General features: G+C 46.0%; 1 protein-coding gene across 1 annotated transcript; it reads left to right on the top strand.

Moving 5' to 3' along the window:
• The first annotated feature begins 286 nt into the window (after window positions 1-286).
• DBT (dihydrolipoamide branched chain transacylase E2) lies at window positions 287-20313 on the top strand. The gene is made up of 11 exons (XM_083444959.1): window positions 287-401; window positions 4634-4757; window positions 5906-5981; window positions 7200-7381; window positions 8706-8833; window positions 11431-11668; window positions 12910-13076; window positions 14204-14281; window positions 15974-16165; window positions 17115-17186; window positions 18010-20313. Exons 1-11 carry the CDS (start codon window positions 351-353, stop codon window positions 18175-18177), a joined length of 1476 nt encoding a protein of 491 aa, XP_083301085.1. The 5' UTR covers window positions 287-350; the 3' UTR covers window positions 18178-20313.
• Window positions 20314-20482: the final 169 nt, after the last annotated feature.

The following is a 20482-nucleotide window of genomic DNA, read 5'->3' as shown; positions in this document are numbered from 1 at the left end:
AACGAAGATCATGGCCACTGGTCCCATCACCACCACAACACTGCCATAGGCAGAAGCCTGTTCCTTCTAAAATATATACCCGGCTTCGTGCGCTGCCGAAGAGTTCTGTGCCGCCCGGCTGCTTGCGGCTGTCCATAGAGGAATCTCGCTTTACCTTCCAAGCTAAGCGCCTCCCTCTCTCAACCATTCATTGGAGAGAGAGAGAAACAGACCTTCAAGGGGCGGGGGGCAGCCTTTCAACGTCTAATTGGCTACCGGGCGCCAATCGTGCGATCCCATTGGCTGCCAGGTGGGAGGGGTGGGGAGGCGAGGGTCTCTCCTCTCTCTTGTCTTCCCTCCCCCGGAGTAAGATGGCGGCAGCCGTCGGGCTGAGGAGCTTTTACAAGGCGACGGGGCGCCTGGTAAGGGGGCAGTGCAGTGAAGCCCATGAGAAATGGGCGGGGGGGGGGAGGTTAGGGGTTGGGTGGGTTAAGAGCAGCTCCTCAGTCGATCCCGCGCCCCAGCGATCCTCCTCTGTGGAAAGCAAGAGATCTGGGAGGACATTGCCTTGAAATCTGCCAATGATTGCGGGTGTTTGAGCGCCTTGGTTGCCCGCCATATGGTTGCTCAAGGCGGGTTGCAAGATCTGAAGGGTCACCTGAATCAGGGTCGTCAAAAGTGGGGAATTGTGGGTGATCCTCCTCCCCACCCCCCTCCCAAAAGCGTCCCTGTCGGTAACACCTTAAGAGATCTTCTGCTGCAGTAGGTAGAGCGTGTCATCTTAGGGGGGGTTGAATTAAAATTTTGCAGATTTCTCCCATGAGCAAGGTCTTTAAAATACGTTTTTGGGGTGCGAGGAATTCAAATCTGCTCTTATTTTTGTGACCGGACTACATTTGGCTTGGTAGATCTGCGTTCCATTTTTTTTAAAAAGCACATAAACTAGTTTTGCAGAATTGAAATCGTGTTAATCTTACAATCTGAGAATGTAAGGTGATAGCGAATAAGAATAACAACATATATAACACCAATCCTTTTTAATGGTTTCTGCGCAATTTGTTGCACGTTTTGCTTAGCCAACAAAGCTAAATTATATTGATGTAAGCGAAATATATTTTGCCTTACAACTTTTTAAGCACTCCTCAGTTTTTGGAAATTGAAGAATTCAACACCCCCTACCGCTGCTGCTGTCTTGCCCATTTTTGCAGTCTTAGCTCTCTGAAACCTCCCAGTATAAAATCTGCCCTGCCACATTCCTACTTGTGTATAAGGCTTTTGAAAACAACAGCAATTTTTAACAGATTTGTTAATGAAAGGTGTTTTCCAACCAGTGCTGGTGTCTTGATGAAGCTTCCATGTAACAGAGGCAGCATACCTCTGGGTAGGTCCCAGATGTTGGGACAAATACTGGTGGTTTGAAGACAGGCAAGGTCCCCATTCTTCTGAGTCTAGATGTGGTCGGTGCCTGACTGGGAGACGTCTTGGAAGCCCCATGTATGTTGCCTGAGGTTACACGATGAATATTTAGAAATGTGAAAAACAAAAACCCAGGAAATTACGGTTAAAAAATGTCAAGTTGTTTATGTTTTGCACTTAGTTTTGCACTTAGTCCTCTGAAGAACTCAGGGCAGCTTATGTATGGTACCCAGGCAGTCTATACATACAGTAAAAAAGGTAAAGGACCCCTGACAGTTAAGTCCAGTTGCGAACGACTCTGGGGTTGCGACGCTCATCTCGCTTTACTGGCCGAGGGAGCCGGCATTTGACCGCAGACACTTTTTCCAGGTCATGTGGCCAGCATGACTAAGCCGCTTCTGGCCAAACCAGAGCAGCGCACGGAAACGCTGTTTACCTTCCCGCCGGAGTGGTACCTATTTATCTACTTGTACTTTGACATGCCTTCGAACTGCTAGGTTGGCAGGAGCTGGGACGGGAGCTCACCCCGTCATGGGAATTCGAACCACCAACCTTCCGATCAGCAGGCCCTAGGCTCAGTGGTTTAGACCACAGCGCCACCCACATCCCTCCTGCCACCCGCATCCAAACTTCAGATCTTGTCACAGGACCTCCTGCCATTTGTCTAGTGGCCTGTCCTTTGTGAACCCACCGAGGGACTCTTGACCTGACATTTGTGAATGATGATTAGATTCTATGTGTCTTCTCCATTTGTGATGAACACTGTGAACAGGGGTATTCTACAATGTATTCAAACTAGCAAACTTTTGTTAAACTGATATAGAGTTGGAAGGGACCCCAAGGGTCATCTAGTCCAACCCCCTGCAATGTAGGGTCCTGCCTGCAGCCATCCCTGGATGGTCTCGAACCACCAACCTCCTGGTTAGCAGCCAGACCCACCGACCCACTGCGCCGCATGGGACTAACTGCAAGTACATCCTTCACTTGATTCTTATCTACGCACATGCAGATTAATCTGGCATACAGTCAGAACTTGATACCTTGAATTGGTAAACAATATGCATGTGCTTAGTTAAGTCTAAGCTTATTTGAGAATTCCATTGAATTCCACTGTGAGCTGTGGCTATTGTATGATAGTCCGATACCTAATCCCAATGTAAAGGATTGGGAATGAGAACAAGCCTGCTGTGTGGATCTTGATGCAGTGTTTTGATTTCATTTAATGTCTGGTTCAAGTTTGTGTGTGGTTTGCAGGATTTGTGAGTTGAGATGCTGCTGCAGTCTACTTTGACTTCAGATTGTATAAAAAAGTTTTGACAGAAGTTTACTTCAGAAAGTAGTTAATAAGCTGATGATGGACACTGAAATTGCCAATTTCAGTACTTTATTCATGGGTGCTTATGATGGTATTGGGGTGGTTATACATGAACACACAACCAATACTGTTTACACTTGCAAATGTTTTTGGAGTGGACATATTGCCGTATTTTTCACTCTATAAGAGGCACCAGACCACAAGACGCACCTAGTTTTTGGAGGAGGAAAATAAGAAAAAAAATATTCTGAATCTCAGAAGCCAGAGCAGCAAGAGGGAGCGCTGCGCAGTGAAAGCAGCAATCCCTCTTGCTATTCTGGCTTCTGGGATAGCTGCGCAGCCTGCATTTGCTCCATAAGATGCACACACATTTCCCCATACTTTTTAGGAGGGAAAAAGTGAGTCTTATAGAGCAAAAAATACGGTACTTCCTTTCTAGTCAGTGCAATCCCTTAGCATCCTGCTGAAATCCTGTAACTCTTTATACCCCAAATGTTCAGGCCTATTGTTTTGTCCAGCAATACTCCCCCCTCCCCCATAATGGGCTAACTTTGGGAAGCACTGCAGAAGAACCAATAACATGGAATGATGTTCTGATGGTCCTGTAAATTTCTTCCCAGTATAGGAGGGAAGAGAATTTGAGAAATCTTTACTCGGAGTTAAAGGTACCACATTTAAACACGTAATTGCCAACTTTCCCACACAGGTCTCCTCTTTCCTGGACCTGCCAAGAAGATCATTTCTCAGTTTTTACTATGTGAAATGCTTGAGGTACTTTGCGGGACCTGCTGCACTTCCTTATTAGGAATCCCAGCGGTTAACTTTTGTTTTATACCATTTTAGGTTGATTCTAAGGCATCTTGATCTCTTTTGGGAAGCTGTGCCAAAGAACAACTCTTTGAGTATTGTGCCGTTTTTGAAATGGAAAAACGGTGCCTTGTAGATTATTCTGCAGATGCTCTCTCACAGTCCTAATGACTTCAAAACTGGACTTGGGAGCAGGACACACCCTCTGTGACTCCTCCCACCATTGATGGATGGATGAGACCTGATGCATTTCTGTGGCTGAGCTGAGCATCCCTCCAGCTTCTCGAAAGAAGATCTTCTGCAGCACACCTGCTCCTTTGCATTCCTCCACAGCCTGAGAACCTCAGCATAGGAATTCTCCTTCCCTTCCCACTATTTCACTAAGAAAGTAATAAGCAAATACATGCAGTTTGCATCCAATGAGAATAACACTGACAATAAGATTACGTATCTGTGCCCTAAGTAAGTAAGCAAGCACCTATGGAAGATAATCACTTGCACCTTCTCACTGCTGATTTTGACCTAATTGCAGCATTAATCTAGTTGTGATTTTGGTAAACAATATTGTAGTGATTGGGACCATAGCTCAGACAGATTGCTGGTGTGGTTTTTTTCTTGGTCACCCCTTCAAAGCTCTGATGAGCTTGTAAGATACAAAATGGCTACCTCTTCAGTGCTGGAGCATGGTCCATAGATGCACTGTGAACGTACATTTCCTGATATTGCCCGAAACTGAAGAGAAGGGGGCAGCTTCTCTTTATACGGAGCTCCATGTTGACTCCAAAGCCCACGGCCCAGAGCTAGTGGAATCTGATGGTAGTTTTTAATATGGTTGTTTACATTTCTTCTATACAGGCCCCTCAGGATTTTGAGGACAAATCTTCACTTTTTTGTTAACTTCCAATGAACACACAATATGGCAGAATTTGCCTTCTGAAACAAAGCAATTAATAACAATGAGTAAGATGCAAATGATAACATCTGCTAACTTTAATTGTCATTTTCTCCCCCAATAATAAGTTGCTTCCGTGCACTTCTGACAAATTGAAAGAAGAGAATAAGCGGCGATTTCAGTCATGCTTGTCTCTAAGGCTTGTTTTTTGTTTCCTTTGCCAGCTCTGCGTCCACCATATTAGATTGTACAGTAACTTCCGTTCGCTAAAGGCAAAATACAATTGTGGGCTTGACAAGCCCTCATGGAGGTATCGAAATCCACACCGATTGTTCAGAACAACTATTGGTGAGTTTCTTTCACACATGAAATTGTTTTATTTTATTAGGAGTTCTTGTCACTCCAAAGAGAGGCAAGGAAACAAGGAAGGATCAACATCTCAGCAATCTCAGTTCTCCTAGTGTCAGGACTTATATAGCCAAAATGGCAGCCAAAATGGAGCCATGGACAGTGAATGGTGTCCCGTTAGGGCAAATGGGGCACTGCCCTCCCAACCTCAGTCTGTTGTGGAAGCCACCACTGGGTATCAGCATACTTGGGGAAATCCCGAGGTTTGCAAAAAGCCAAAAAACCTAAAAGAGGGGTGAGGAGGAATAAACCTCATGTGTGGTGGAGGAGTCCCAAATAGCTCAGAGAAGACTGGTGTGCTCAGTGGCCATGAAATGCTGAAGGGGGGGGGGGACTGGTAGTAGGGTTTGAATAGGATGGAGTAGCTGAAACCCTGAAGCACTCCATTCTGCAGTAAGCGTCACTGAACACAGTCTTGAGGTAAAGTATGCAGCAATACATAGTTAATTCACAGAGCCCAAATCATGGACCCAAAGTGTCTTAAGGACCATCTGGTAGTTTTTACTCCACCTCAAATTACTGAGAACCTCTGATGGGGCACTGCTGGTGGTTCCCATGCTTTGACTAGAGACCAAGTATTTCATGGAGCAAGCCCTGCCCTGCGGAACTGCCTGCCACTAAAGGTTTGGCAGGCACTGTCCCTGCTTTTTTTCACATCTTCTGAAAATTGTTCAGATGGGTCTTCACAATCAGAATTTTCACCCACCAGTACCTGCTGCTGATGTTTTATTGATATTTCTGCGTGGGTTTTATGGGAGTGGTTTTATTATGTTTTGTGTGCATTGAGCCTCCTTTAATATACTTTAGGAAAGTGGGGTTTATAAATATCTACATAAATAAACTTCTGGAACTAAGCAAGGCTGATGGGAGACTGCCTGAGAATCCTGTGTACCCCAACTTGATTCCACAAGTGAAGAAGATTGAGATTTAAATGTAATAAATAGGTTAGAAGGTGGGGACAGTATTGCACTTCTAATCAGCAGTTGTTGGGACCTGACTCTAATTGTATAGTTTGTACATAGAGCTACTTCATGCTGCTGTTCTGTTGTTTTGATTGACATTTGTTCCCTTGTCTTTCCCCCTCCAAGTGTCACGTGGCCAAATTGTCCAGTTCAAGCTCTCCGATATTGGAGAAGGGATTACGGAGGTGACGGTGAAAGAATGGTAGGTTCACTCGCTTCATGCCACAGGGCTCCCTTCGCCTTGCACTTCCCTGAAAGTTGGAATAGGGTAGGAAAGGATGTTTGAGTTGTGTTAAGGCAGGAATCGCATTGTGTCAAGAGGCCCCCTCACAAAATACACATACAAAGAAAAGGACATTGATAGGTAGAGCACTCCAAAGCTTTCAGTCTGCAGGTTAAAGTTCGGCTCCTAGCCATCACTGTTGTCATCTGGCAAGGGTTGAGCCATATAGAGCAGAGGCCTATTTTCTGACAGTGACTGGCACATGGCCCACTATGGGGAGAAATGGTCCCTCATATTTGAAGGCCACTAATTTCAAGAGTATAGCTTGAGGTTGCATTCTGCATGCATCCAACTAAAAAATAGTAAAGGTAAAGGGACCCCTGACCGTTAGGTCCAGTTGCGAACGACTCTGGGGTTGCGGCGCTCATCTCACTTTATTGGCCAAGGGAGCCAGCGTACAGCATGTGGCCAGCATGACTAAGCCGCTTCTGGTGAACCAGAGCAGCGCACAGAAACACCATTTACCTTCCCACCGGAGCGGTACCTATTTATCTACTTGCACTTTGATGTGCTTTTGAACTGCTAGGTAGGCAGGAGCAGGGACTGAGCAACGGGAGCTCACCCCATCGAGGGGAATTGAACCGCCGACCTTCTGATCGGCAAGTCTTAGGCTCTGTGGTTTAACCCACAGCGCCACCCGCGTCCCTGACTAAAGAATACTTCCACATAACTTTGGAAATATCTTTCTGTATCCACGGAAGATAACAGTGAGACATGAGGAACAACCAATTGGCCAGAATTAGAGAAGGATGAGAAGGTGGACCTCAGCCACTTCCTTGAACAAGCTCTTTCAACCAGAGGGTCTTTCTACACACTGTGCCAGGAAACATAAAACTGAGTGTGCATTGGCAGTTTGAAAGGGGGGGGGGGCTGAGCTACGCTAGGGGCCCCACATATATCAGGGTTGCCACAGCAATTGGAGGGAAGGTGAGGAAAAGCAGCTCCTTTCCTGAAACATCAGCAAACCATGATTTTACTCAATGCTGCCAACCCATTTCTGCCATATTTCCCATGGTTCTACCTGCAGCACCTATTTGGAGCATTAAAAAAAGGAGAGGTGCCAATTGTCCCATTGTTCTTTGGTAACCCTCCGGCTTCTCTGCCGTGCATGTTACGCAGGTCTTTCTTTTTTCTTAGGTATGTAAAAGAAGGCGACGTCGTCTCCCAGTTTGACAGCATCTGTGAAGTGCAAAGCGATAAAGCCTCTGTCACCATCACCAGCCGTTACGATGGCATCATTAGAAAACTCCATTACAACTTAGACGAAATTGCCCATGTGGGGAAACCGCTAGTGGATATAGAAACAGCTGCCTTGAAAGGTAACGTCAGTGGATTTCATCATTCTGTCAGGATGGTCTCATAGAATCAAATGTGAAATAGGTAAATGGGAATTTTAAAAACATAAAACCAGTTCTTGTTTCCAAGTGCTTTGCAAGTTGTAGGAGGTTCTTCACTAGGCGGGGGTGGGGGGAGTTTTATGCGCTTCTCAATTCATTTTTAGAGCCTGGTCACTCAGTTACGTTACAAACAGAAGTCAAGATTCAGAGAACCATTTCAAGTGTGTACAAGGGCCTCGAGCAGCAGACTCGGGTTCTTATTTCTTGTTGGCCATATACAAGTCTTGGGTTTGCATCTTCTCCCCTTCTTCGTCTTTTGCAGGCCAAAGGAGCAAGTTGGAAGCTTCTGCCTTGCATTTTATAGAAACCACTATGGCATCTGAAACCTGGGAAATTCTGGCCTAGTTAGATTCTGGTTGGTGAAAATAAGGCAGGATCAAACCACACTTTCAGGTTCTAGCTTGTTCTCAGAACCAAAAGCATAGTTCCCTCCATTTGTACGTCACAGTGGTTTAAAATCAGAAGCATCTGATCTTGCCCTGCTGGCATGCAGAAGACGAGAGGGGAGATGGCCGCACACAAGACTGCAGCTCCTTCTGATAGTGGGAAACCCTGGATTCCTGTACCAACTAACCCAGTCCATGTCACAAACTGCTTTTGGATGTCTTAAAAGCCGTTAGCTGTCTGGTATGCTATGACGCACCGTTGCTGCAGAGCCACAAGCCTAAAGTCCCTTTGAATTCATGGAGCTAATTGTATACAGTGGTAGTTCAGGTTACATACGCTTCAGGTTACATACGCTTCAGGTTACATACGCTTCAGGTTACATACGCTTCAGGTTACAGATTCTGCTAACCCAGAAATAGTACCTCGGGTTAAGAACTTTGCTTCAGGATGAGAACAGAAATCTTGCTCCGGCGGTGCGGCGGCAGCAGGAGGCCCCATTAGCTAAAGTGGTGCTTCAGGTTAAGAACAGTTTCAGGTTAAGAATGGACCTCCGGAACGAATTAAGCACTTAACCTGAGGTACCACTGTATATCTTTGCACCCTGGCCAGAGACGAGGGCAGGCTGAGGGCAACTTGGAAGCTGCCTCCCTTGGGGTGTTGTCCCACATCACTCCAGCGATGTGTGAAGGAAGGAACCACCATGCCGTAATCTAAACACGCGAACGGTTTCATCTCACACGTGCCCAAGCTTAAGCGAAATAAACTGGCAGCATTGTCACTGGACCCACGTTCTCCTTTCCCTTGACAGCCGCTTTCACTGCTGTGTTTTAAAGCTTTCACTGCTGTGTCCAACCTGCAGATGTCGCTCCCGAAGAGGACGTGGTCGAAACCCCTGCCGTGTCTCACGAAGAGCAGACCCACCAGGAGATCAAAGGCCACAAAACCTTGGCAACTCCTGCCGTCCGCCGCCTTGCCATGGAAAACAATGTGCGTTTCTTTTTCACTGCCTTGCAGTTGATCTCTTTTTGTAAGGAAGGATGCAAGGCCCAATGTAATGCATTCGCAAGCTGTGCTAACGTAACGGCTAACGCAGCAATTGTGCTAATGTAACGGCCAACCAGAAGGTTTGATGCTTCGTGGCAGGAGTAGGTAACTTCTTGGTGGCTGAAGGTGGTACATTGCCTTCCTGTATGTTGGTGCCCCACCTCCCATATTGTGGGCTGGGCCTTATGGCAAGCTCCACCCACCACATGCTATATTATGTCAAACGCAGTGGAGAGGCTTGCTGGGGATTAATGTGGGCTGAGAGACTCCATGGAACATGGAGAGGCTTCTAAGGACTGCCTTGCAACACTCGTGTCTTGATGAAGTGGCTTGCATGGCTAGCATCAGGAATTTTGAAGCCATTCACTTGCTGTGCGGAATAGTTCCGTTAGAACACAAAAGTCTCTTAGTGATATATGATATGTGTGACTTTGCACGCAGTCCGGCGCCCTTACCCATAATGGCACACAATGGCAAGCCTCTTTTGTGCAGGAGATGTTCTGAGTCCCATGTCATCAGGAGAAACCCCTCATTCCGCTCCCGCAATCAGGAGAACCTTGGGAAGAAGCCCTGAAGCAGCCTGGTCCATCCTCAAGGAGTTCCTGGAAACACAAACGGGGAGTTTGACGTGTGAGGCAGGCAGCGTAGTCCCATCTGCTGTAGAATCAGATTTGGAAGGTGCCCACCTTCAGTACAGGAAATACAGGGACGCTGGTGGCGCTGTGGTCTAAACAGCATATGCGGCGCTGGGGTGCAAAGATCCGCCCAGGCCCCCCCGCCGGTTGCCCAGTCCCAGGCGAACAGGAGGGCGAAGTCGGCCGGCCACCTCAGCATCTCGCTGGCTCGGTCACCCCCAAACTTGTGGCACAGCAGAAAAGCCCGCCATGGCGCTCCGACCAATGGGCGGACTGTTTCCCGGACTCTGGGCCTGGCGCCCCTGAGAGCCCAGTGCCCCACACCTCTAGCGCCTATGGGTAAGACGGCCCTTGGTCTAAACCACTGAGCCTCTTGGGCTTGGCATTCAGAAGGTCGGTGGTTCGAATCCCGGCGACAGAGTGAGCTCCTGTTGTTCTGTCCCAGCTTCCACCAACCTAGCAGTTTGAAAGCACACCAGTGCAAGTAGATAAATAGGTACCACTAGGGTGGGAAGGCAAACGGTGTTTCCGTGCACTCTGGTTTCTGTCACGGTGTCCCGTTGCACCCAAAGTGGTTTAGTCATGCTGGTCACATGACCCAGAAAGCTGTGGACAAATGCCGGCTCCCTCAGCCTGAAAGCGAGATGAGCGCCACAACCCCATAGTCGCCTTTGACTGGACTTAACTGTCCAGGGGTCCTTTACCTTTACCTTTACAGGCGATTACACCCACCCAGCTTCTCTGAAGGAGAATCCACCACTTCTCAAAACAATCTGTTCCACTGTTTTATAGATCATACCATCAGGAAGTTCTTCCTAATGTTTAGTCTAAAGTTGTCCGCACCAATAAGTTAAACCCATTGGTTCGGGCCCTACACTCTGAAGCAACAAAAACCAAATTTGTTCTTTATTGATGTGTCAGCCCATCAGATATTTGAAGATATCTCCTGTTCAATCCTTTCCTCTCTCGGCTTTTAGCAACCTCAACGGAATTGTGTATGGATCTTTGTCACAGCACATTTTGCATGTAGCCTTGAGCAAATGGATGATACAGAATTTTTGGTTCACACTATTCAGTTGCATCTATGTGTACACTAATTTAAGGGGCATGTGGATTCCTTGGGGAGTGGGTGGGTTACCGGTCCCAGCTCCACACTCACCTAGCTTCAACTATCCTGCAAAATTAGATGCTTTCAGATTATATGACTGGACACATGTGGATTCAGTGTTAATGAAGTACCTATAAATATTTGCAGAGGGCAGTATCCAACCAATGCATCCCATCAGCGTAAGGATTTTCCTTTCTGCAAAGGAAATTTGGGGGGGGTGCATGGGGGCAAGAGAGGGCAAGTTCTGTTGTGCAAGTGGAATTACCGTATTTTTCGGCCCATAGAGCGCACCGGCCCATAGGGCGCACCTAGTTTTTTTTGGGGGGGGGATAAAGGGAAAAAAATTATTTCCCCCCCAGGCCCGGGGCTGGGGCGGGGGAAGCCCGAGCTTCCCCCGACCCCAGCCCCCAGAACAGGCTGCTATCTGCAAGCCTAGGGAGCCCTGCGGGAAGTCGCGCCGGTCTCCCCAGGCTTGCGGATATCTGCCCGAAGCCTGGAGAGCGATGCGCACCGACCCCTCTCGCTCTCTAGGCTTTAGCAAAAGCCTGCATTCGCCCCATAGGACGCACACACATTTCCCCTTCATTTTTGGAGGGGGAAAAGTGCATCCTATAGGGCGAAAATTACAGTACTTGCACTGAGGGGATGCCTAAGTTGGAAACGGTCCACGTATTCTTCAAAGGCTTAACTTGCCTGCCTTCTCTCGCATTTTCTTTTGCCATTTCAATAAAAAGGATGCGTTCCCTCTGCTCATGCCCTATATCCAGAATTCTTTAGCTTGTGCTCTTGTCTTTCAGATTAAACTGAGCGAAGTTGTTGGAACAGGGAAAGATAACCGTATCCTCAAAGAAGACATTCTCAATTACTTGGCCAAACAGACGGGAGCTATTTTACCTCTATCGCCAAAACCTGAAATTGTCGCGCCGCCACCAACACCGAAGCCTGCAGCAGATAAGCCAAAGACGCCCAGAATCCCTCTGCCCATTTCCAAACCTGTCGTAATTTCACAGAAAGATAAAACAGTGGCCGTTTCAGGTAAATAAATTAATGAAACCTCCTGAGGATCTAATATAGAACAGCATGCGTAAAATATTTGTAAAGGGCAACTGAACAAGTAAAACATGAATATTTGTTTCTGCATTCGTAGCGAAGCACACTGCTGGTGTTTTTCCATTTGTAATCCCAGTAGGATGTTGAGGGATGTGCTGCAATTTTTTGTTACAGTTAGAGATGAATCCAGGAAAATGGCAATGCAGAATTTTTGGGAGAGCTCATTCAGGCACTGATACTTATGGAAGCTTCCAAAGACTGGCAGGTCTGCTCCCCCGTCCCATCTATTCTCATATTAATCAGGAATCACCAGATTATCTTCCTGACTCCTGGAAAATTAATCCAGGCACTGTTTTCATAAGACTTGGCATTCAGTGACATCACCATGCAACATTGCAGGGGAGAACAACACCCTGTTGTGGTGCAGCGCCAACATAGTGTATTTTCTGGTTACCCTAGTACTCTGGGTAACCAAACCATAGATATGGCCACGCGTCCTTCTCAAAACGTCTCCCACCCAGGCATCGATAAAGTCTGCACCCACTTAGCCTCAACAGTACAACAGCCTTGGATGCTGTAATCTGTTCATTGGGCAAATACATTCTTACTGTACTGCAGTCTTCTGCAAATAAATAAGAAGGTATTTTCTCATATGGTTTCTCCCCCAGAGTTTCTCCTATGGCTTACTGGAGTCCCATCTGCGATATTTAACCTTTTTAATAGTTTTGATGGGACGCGGGTGGCGCTGTCGGTTAAACCACAGAGCCTAGGACTTGCCGATCAGAAGGTCGGCGGTTCAAATCCCTACGACGGGGTGAGCTCCCGTTGCTCGGTCCCTGCTCCTGCCAACCTAGCAGTTCAAAAGCACACCAGTGCAAGTAGATAAATAGGTACCGCTCCAGCGGGAAGGTAAACGACGTTTCCGTGCGCTGTTCTGGTTTGGCCAGAAGCGGCTTGGTCATGCTGGCCACATGACCCGGAAGCTGTATGCCGGCTCCCTCGGCCAATAAAGCGAGATGAGCACCGCAACCCCAGAGTCGGCCACGACTGGACCTAATGGTCAGGGGTCCCTTTACCCTTTACCTTTAATAGTTTTGATGCCTATGTCTGAGGTTGTCATCGGCGTTAGTTAAGTGACATATAAATAAATTTGAAGGAAGGTGGAAAGCAAGGCAGGAAACCAGGACATCACTGGGCGTATTTTTTCTTCTCCCCCTTATTTCCAGGATTCCAGAAGGTCATGGTGAAAACCATGTCTGCAGCGCTGAAAATTCCTCACTTCGGTTATTGCGACGAGATTGATCTCACGCAACTTGTCCGGCTGAGAGAGGAGCTGAAACCTGTGGCGCTCGAACGTGGAATTAAGCTCACCTTCATGCCTTTCTTTTTAAAGGTGAGGCGGAACCAGCAGGCCTTGCTAATGTGCAAAACGAGAGGGGCTTGTAAGAAGCTCAAGCTGTCCGTACAGTAGTTTTGGTAAGATGCAAATGCATCAAATTGTAATAAGTTTCAAGGGAGATAATGTATATCTCCTGGTGATTTTTATGGACAGTTAGTACAGAAATCTATATCATAAATAATAAGAGTCCTTTAATTGGTAGACAGCACTCCTTCTTACAGGCTGTTACACCGACAACATATTTAGTTTTGCACATATCCTTGGCTACAACAATAGACTGACCTTTTAAAAAATACTTGATTTTTTTCATGCTTCTCAAAATATTTTGAAAAGTATGAGGCGTAGTCATGGTCCTCTTTCAAAATGCAATTCTTTGGGTTGGGGTGCCTCAGAAGTTGTTGATGTTAGTATTTAATTTATATACCACCCTTCATCAAAAGATCTCAGGATGGTTCACAATAATGTTGTAATTAACAAAAAGGATCTTCCATCCAATAATGTTTTCCATGGAATACCAGAAATTAATTACTCTGACTGGAGACATTTCCACTGAAATGCTAGATAAAGAAAAGCCAATGGGCTTCTATGCACATTTATTTAAATGAGGGGTGTGATTTTAAGTGTGGGGGGGTGGAATCCAGCTTACAGAAGGGCATTTGATCCAGCAGAGGCATTTGCTATTGAAAGAGGAGGGGAAGACAATTTCTGCCCATTCCCTTTCCCCCCCCATCAGCTCCGGTGAGTTGGGGAATGTGCCGGAACAGGGTGGAAGTGAGAAAGGAGAAATGGCAAAAAAATAAAATCCCCTCCTCTTGCATTAGTAGGCACCTCTGCTCAATCAGAAGCCCTTGGGAGCATAGGAAGCTGAGTCAGACCATTGGTCCATCTTGCTCAGTAAAGTCTGCACCGATGGGCAGTGTCTCTCCAGGGTTTTGGACAGGTATCTCTCACAGGTTTACCTAGAGATGCTGCAGCTTTCTGCATGAAAAACGGGTGCTCTACCACTATCTCCCTATGTACACGTATGCAGAAGCTATGTTGCACAGTTTCTGAAGCATGCAGCCTGTTGGCTCTGGCTGCTGGAATAATCCCATTTGTCTTTCTTGAAAAATATTTAACAGGCCGCTTCTTTAGCCTTATTACATTATCCGATCCTCAACGCTTCGCTGGATGAAAACTGCCAAAACATCACTTACAAGGTTTGTACATTGACATTCCTGTCACATTCTTAAGGGAGATCCAGCTCTGTTTTATGATGATTAGATACAGGGAGGGGGTGTTAGGGGAGGGGTAGTACCTCTGGTGGGGGACATGTTGTGCTCCTTGTGGGGTAGTTTGTCCACCTTGGGGTCCCCTCACACACACTCTGCTCTCACCTGTGGCTCCTCAAAGTTGTCAGCATGTGATAGTAGCCACACCCTGGGAATGGCTTTGACTGGCCGGCTAAACCAGGTGAGCGGAGCCGATAGGCCTCAGACTCCTGGGGTTAAAGACTTCCCCTGCATGCAAAGACAGGCTCCAGTGGATTGAGCGGACGAGACCAATAGGGGATGAGAAGACAGTTTCTGCATGGGGGTCAGATGGGGCTCATCAGCCTAGAAAGGGAGCCCGTTGAGGAGGGGAGAGACTCCCATCAGGCAAGGTCCGCTTCCACCTGCCTTGCCCCACCTCCGGGCCTAGGAGTCCTCATAAGGGAGCTGTTCCTGGAGGAAGAACTGTGAGGGGAGAGACTCCACCAGGCAAGGCCTCCTTCCACCTGCCTTGCTCTACCCTCTGCTTCTCAATGTGTATTGTATTATGTACTGTGGCTTGCCCTTCTTTTATTGATTATAGTTTAGATATTATTGTAACTGTTGAGTGGATTTCTGTTTAACTTTTATATGTTGATATTATTATTTTATACTATTCAAATTGATTGTTGAAAGTTACTTTTTTTGATGTAGGCTGCCTATTTTAAAGTTATGTTTTATTATCACATTTTTGTATTGCATTAGATTGTTATAAGATGTACATTTTTTGTTTCTTCAACTTGTAAACCGCCTTGAGTATTGTAAGATAGAAAGGCGGTATACAAATTAAAAATGAGGATGAAGGAAAACTCTGGTCCTAAACCTCCACTGCCTTGTGTGATATCTTCAGGAGAAGAAAAGGCTAAGGAGTAAACCCAACACAAATCTGGAATAGAGTCCCTAAAGTGGTTGGATGGCGTCTTGGACGCCTCCTTTTGGCAACCCCTGCAGCCAAGCTGGTGCCAAACGTATTGCTTTGGACTGCATCAGTGAGGCAACAACATCTTATTGTCTGAGCAGCCCAGGACCTCCATCCACACTAGCCAAGCTTGCATCCCAGGGTGGTCACTTGGGTGCTGCTAACACAGTGGTTTGACTTCACCTGTGGAGGCGCACTCCATTGTCTCTCACAACTGATGCCAACAAGATACAGGAAATTATAGTTTGTACTGCAAGCAAGCAGGGTGCTTATGGGAGTACGTCGACAGCAGTTTGCAGCTTGCATGGGTTTTTTTTTGTTTTGTTTCTTAAAAATAAAGTCCTGTATTTTATCCCAGTGTTACATCTCTCAGGAGTTCAGAGCAGCGTACCTGGTTCCCCCCAACCCCATCTTATCCTCAACACCCCTGCAAGTCAGCCTGAGGGAGAGAGCAATTCACCCAAGAGCCACCCTTTGAGCTTTTGCTTGTAGACTTGGAATTTGAACCCGTGTCTTTCTGGCTCAGTTGACAGTACTGGCTGGATCTAGCATTGCATGAATTGAAGTCCAGTTGTGGAGCAGGAAAGGGAGAATATATTGGTCATGCCTTCTTACATCTTGAAGAGAAATTCTGTTTGGTCCAAAACAAAGATGGATATTTTTTATATATTCATTCATTCTAGGCTTCTCACAACATTGGAGTTGCTATGGATACAGGGCAAGGCCTAGTTGTCCCTAATGTGAAGAATGTCCAGGCCTGCAGTGTATATGAGATTGCTTCAGAATTAAATCGCCTTCAGAGCCTGGGGTCTGCGAATCAGCTGGGAACAAGCGACCTCACCGGGGGAACATTCACACTCTCCAACATTGGCACAGTGAGTTTAAGCAGCCTTTAAAATCCAACTCTAGAAACATACCTAGCCATATTGTTTTAAATACAACCAGGCCACAAACTATTACCCCACGGGGGAGGGAGAAACTGGTCTAGCTTTGGGGACTAAGCCCCTGGGAGGACAGGGAATTAGATGAAAGAATATTTAGTTATGTAAATGCCCTACTTTTAAGCTGAAAAAGGCTCCCACCAGATGGATAATAATATCAGGCTAGCAACTCCCATCATCCCTGGCCCATCGGCCACGCTTAGGGCTGAGGGGAGCTGGAATCTCAACAGTCTCTGGGAGGGATTGGATTCCCCGTGCCCAGCTTAGATGATACCCACTGCTGCCAAAGTAGATAGTCCTGTTGGACTTCATCACAGGGCAGTGGAACCTGATGGTCTCTGTGGTGGGTGGAGGAGGGGTGGCGAAAACAGCTACGAGTGGAGATGTCCGTTGACCTTGCAGTCTGCTGTTGCTTCTCTTCCTCGCAGGACATTTGGAATATGAGAGAGTGGTATGGGCCCCCCCATGAAGAGTAATGGTGTTATGTACAGTGGTACCTCAAGTTACATACGCTTCAGGTTACATATGCTTCAGGTTACAGACTCCGCTAACCCAGAAATATTACCTCAGGTTAAGAACTTTGCTTCAGGATGAGAACAGAAATCATGCTTTGGCGGCGCGGTGGCAGCGGGAGGCCCCATTAGCTAAAGTGGTGCTTCAGGTTAAGAATAGTTTCAGGTTAAGAACGGACCTCCGGAACAAATTAAGTTCTTAACCCGAGGTACCACTGTACATGCGAGCACACATAGCAAACAACTCAACATGCACAGCTTCACCCATGGGCTGGGAGGGGGCGGGGAATTGTTTCCCCCAAATTAAAGATCACCCAATACAGATGTCATCAGAAAAAAATGCTTGTTTATTTTATTTTTTTATTTTCCAGATTGGCGGTACCTATGCAAAACCCGTAATTCTTCCTCCTGAAGTAGCTATTGGCGCTCTGGGGAAAATACAAGTATGTTGATTCTGAGTGATAAACCTACAGTTTCAGTATTGATTCAGTATTGATCACTCCCATACGTTTTGAATGCATTGTCACGACCAGTGTGCTTTTTTTCTGGGGGGACGCAGGGGTATGCATACCCCCTAAACATTTTGTGAATCTTAAGTTTGGCCTTACTGAGGGGCAGTATTTCAATACGAGGAGGAAAATGAGAGTACCCCTAAACATTATTTTAGAAAAAAAGCAGTGGTCACAACGCTCTGCAAGCGTTTGTCGGTTTTTACCTAGGGGCAGTGAAAACTCAAGCAGAGTGTTCTGATTGTGAGGAGCGGCCAGATTTTGAACCAGTCTTGCTTCTGTTTCACAAAGGCGCATTGTCCTGCTGCAGTCACTGAAGAGCCAGGGCTGTGGATGAGCACTTGTTCCACAAAGCCCCACAGTAGGGGATGGGGTTTGGATTGCTCAATAAGCCCACAGCCCCAAACATACTTCCTAAGGCGTAAGCCCCATAGTGGGAATTGTTTTTGAGCAAATATGCACAGGATTGTGCTGTAGAAGTAACTTGAAATACAGTACTAGCACTTTCCTCAATTGCAGATTTGCTGTCTGCTCAGTTGAGGCCGTTAGAGAGAGAAAAATCACACAACTGACTGTTTTCTGAGTGATACTATCAGTTTTGTGAGGCAAGCTTTCAGAGTCAAGAGGGGAAACTCTCTAATCCGACTAAATTCAGGGCCTCATGCGTATCCAGGGCAATAGCCAAAGGTGTTCGAGAGTTCTGATGTATTAACAATACTCCATTAGTATTCTCTCCTTTTCTTCCTGGATTTTTTAGGGCCTTCCTCGGTTTAATGCGAAAGGTGAAATATTTAAAGCACAGATAATGAATGTGAGCTGGTCGGCCGATCACAGAATTATCGACGGCGCTACCATGTCCCGTTTTTCCAACTTGTGGAAATCTTACTTGGAGAACCCTGCTTTCATGCTGCTGGATCTAAAATAAAGAGGACTGATGCATGGACGCATCGTTTAAATTTTGAAACTGCTATCAAGCTAGCTATGCTAGCAAGTGTCCTTAAATACTACATTTCACAATTCAGTGTGTGGATTGTGTGATCACTTACAAGGTGTGATCAATAGGCCTTTCTGATCACTGGTCAGTGTACTGATTAGCTGTTACATTTTGTCAGGCTGAGTAGGTTAGTTTGTAAATTATTAGGCTAGAGACCGTCATACCAGACTGTTATACTTTGGCTCTTTGGTGCGGCAGTGAGAAATCTATGTTGATAACAGGCCATATTCCACCACACTGACATTGCCAGATGAAGGTTACTAGCATTTATTTTTTAACTGCTTCTGCTGTTGGTAGATTAATCTTTTCTCAGAATTTGATTGGAAACAGGGTTTTCTCTTTCACAAAATAAAAGGGATGTTACCAAGTTTCCAATGCAACAAACGCACAAATCATGTTCAAATAAAATGCTTTTATTGCTTATTTTATTAAATACACAGGGATGGCCTTTCATTGGTTATTGATGCTAACATTTCTTTTCCAAATGTCCTTTCTGCCTAAATTAATTTCTGTCAGCAAATGGGAATATGTCCAATAGGAGTAAAGTTTGAAGCTCATAACAGGGCACAGCTTAGCTAAGGAGCCATAAATGAAACTCATGCAAAATAGAGTTTCTTCAGAATCCCAAGTGAGTTGACTTTGGACAGTGCTCCGTATCAAGATGGTATGGATAGGTATTTTGTGTGAAATCTAATGAATGTAACAGAGGGTGCCCAAAGGATAGTTTGCACAATATGTTTGTTTATTTTGCTGTCCCCCGCATGCTGCTGTGGACCAGGGCCACAGAATCCTGGGGGCCCAGCCCTTTTGGGACACCACCCCAGTATTTTGGGGGGCCCAATGTCCAAAAAACAGGAGGAGGCCTGAGCGCGGTGCAGCTTCCATAGCCAGTTCCTCCTCCTCTTCCTGCTGCGGAGGGGAAGGAGGGTCCAAACAGCCCCCAGCCAATGGCAGCGGGAGAAGGAGGAGGAGCCATTGGCTCTTGAAGCCATGTGGCCGCCATGTCCAGCTCTGCCCTGGCTCCTCCAGATGCTCTGACATCATGTGTGACATCAGCCCATCGCCCTCCCAATCTGGCACCTCTGATGTGGACAAAGGTAATTTGTGAAGCAAGCAACCACAGATAGACATAGCTGACATCACTTCCTGTGATCAGAGAGGCACATTTTGAGCCAGCACAATAATAAAATTTGCCAATGGCCAATTCCTGCGTTAGGTTTCTCCACATGAGTGCATGCCTGGGTTTGGAGAGGAGGCTGTTAAGTAGGAAGTAAAGGCATACAGCAGAAAGGTGTTTCCCCATTCACATGAAATGAATACTTTGAAGAGACGCTGGGTTCAAGTGGTTTCATCTGAGGATTTTCCACAGCGTCGCTGGAGTTCCCGATCCCTTTTTCTGCACATGCATTTAGAGCTGAAGAATGGTATCCAGTTAAGTCGCTGTGTGCACAGGAATTGTCCCTCAAACCGTCCCCCAAATCTGCTCGGAAAGCTATTCCAACTCTCTTGTGCAATTGTGGACTGGACTTCAGAACAGCGAAAACCTGAGATGCAAGCAGAAAGGGGTTTGAAACAAGCAATACACAAATGCGCAACTGTTTAGGGAGATTTAAAGTGACCTTAAAAGTGAGCGTGCCGGATTGAAGGCTGTACGTGACAGAAACTAAAAGGCACTTTAAAGAAAGAAAATAAAATAAGCTTCTAAAAATCATACGGGAAATGATCATACGCTCAAGATGCTTGACAGAAGCTTAGTATTGCACGCACAGCATATTTTCAAACAATATTTTACTGTATCCTCATTGTGAAAGTTATTTGGTTAAACTCCTAAATCGTATATGTTCATTTTTTATTAAAACAAACACTCCTCTTGTCATCTGTGAGAAGAAAGTTGAGGTGAAATATCTGAGATTTAGAGACCTAAAGATGTGAAATAATACTCAAGTCTCATATAGATCTGTGAGGAATTTTGTATTCACTTTTGCCGATTAAAAAACAATTACTATATACTGTCTTAACATTTCTTTTAAATTGTTTTCTATTCTTGAATAAATCTTTTATTACAAACTTTGTGATTTAAGACTTTTGTCTGAGGGTATTTTGTGGCTTTAAATCCACCAAGAACATAAATCCACATACCGGGACAAAGTCCCAAATACACACCATTTGTCTTGTCGCATGAAAGTAACCGATTGAGCTCATCTGCAGAAACTTGTTTCTTTAAAGATTTTCTGTA

This window comes from Podarcis tiliguerta (assembly GCF_965153285.1).
Source record: "Podarcis tiliguerta genome assembly, chromosome: 6".
Taxonomy (NCBI): Eukaryota; Metazoa; Chordata; class Lepidosauria; order Squamata; family Lacertidae; genus Podarcis; species Podarcis tiliguerta.
This window is presented reverse-complemented; position numbering and strand designations above follow the sequence as displayed.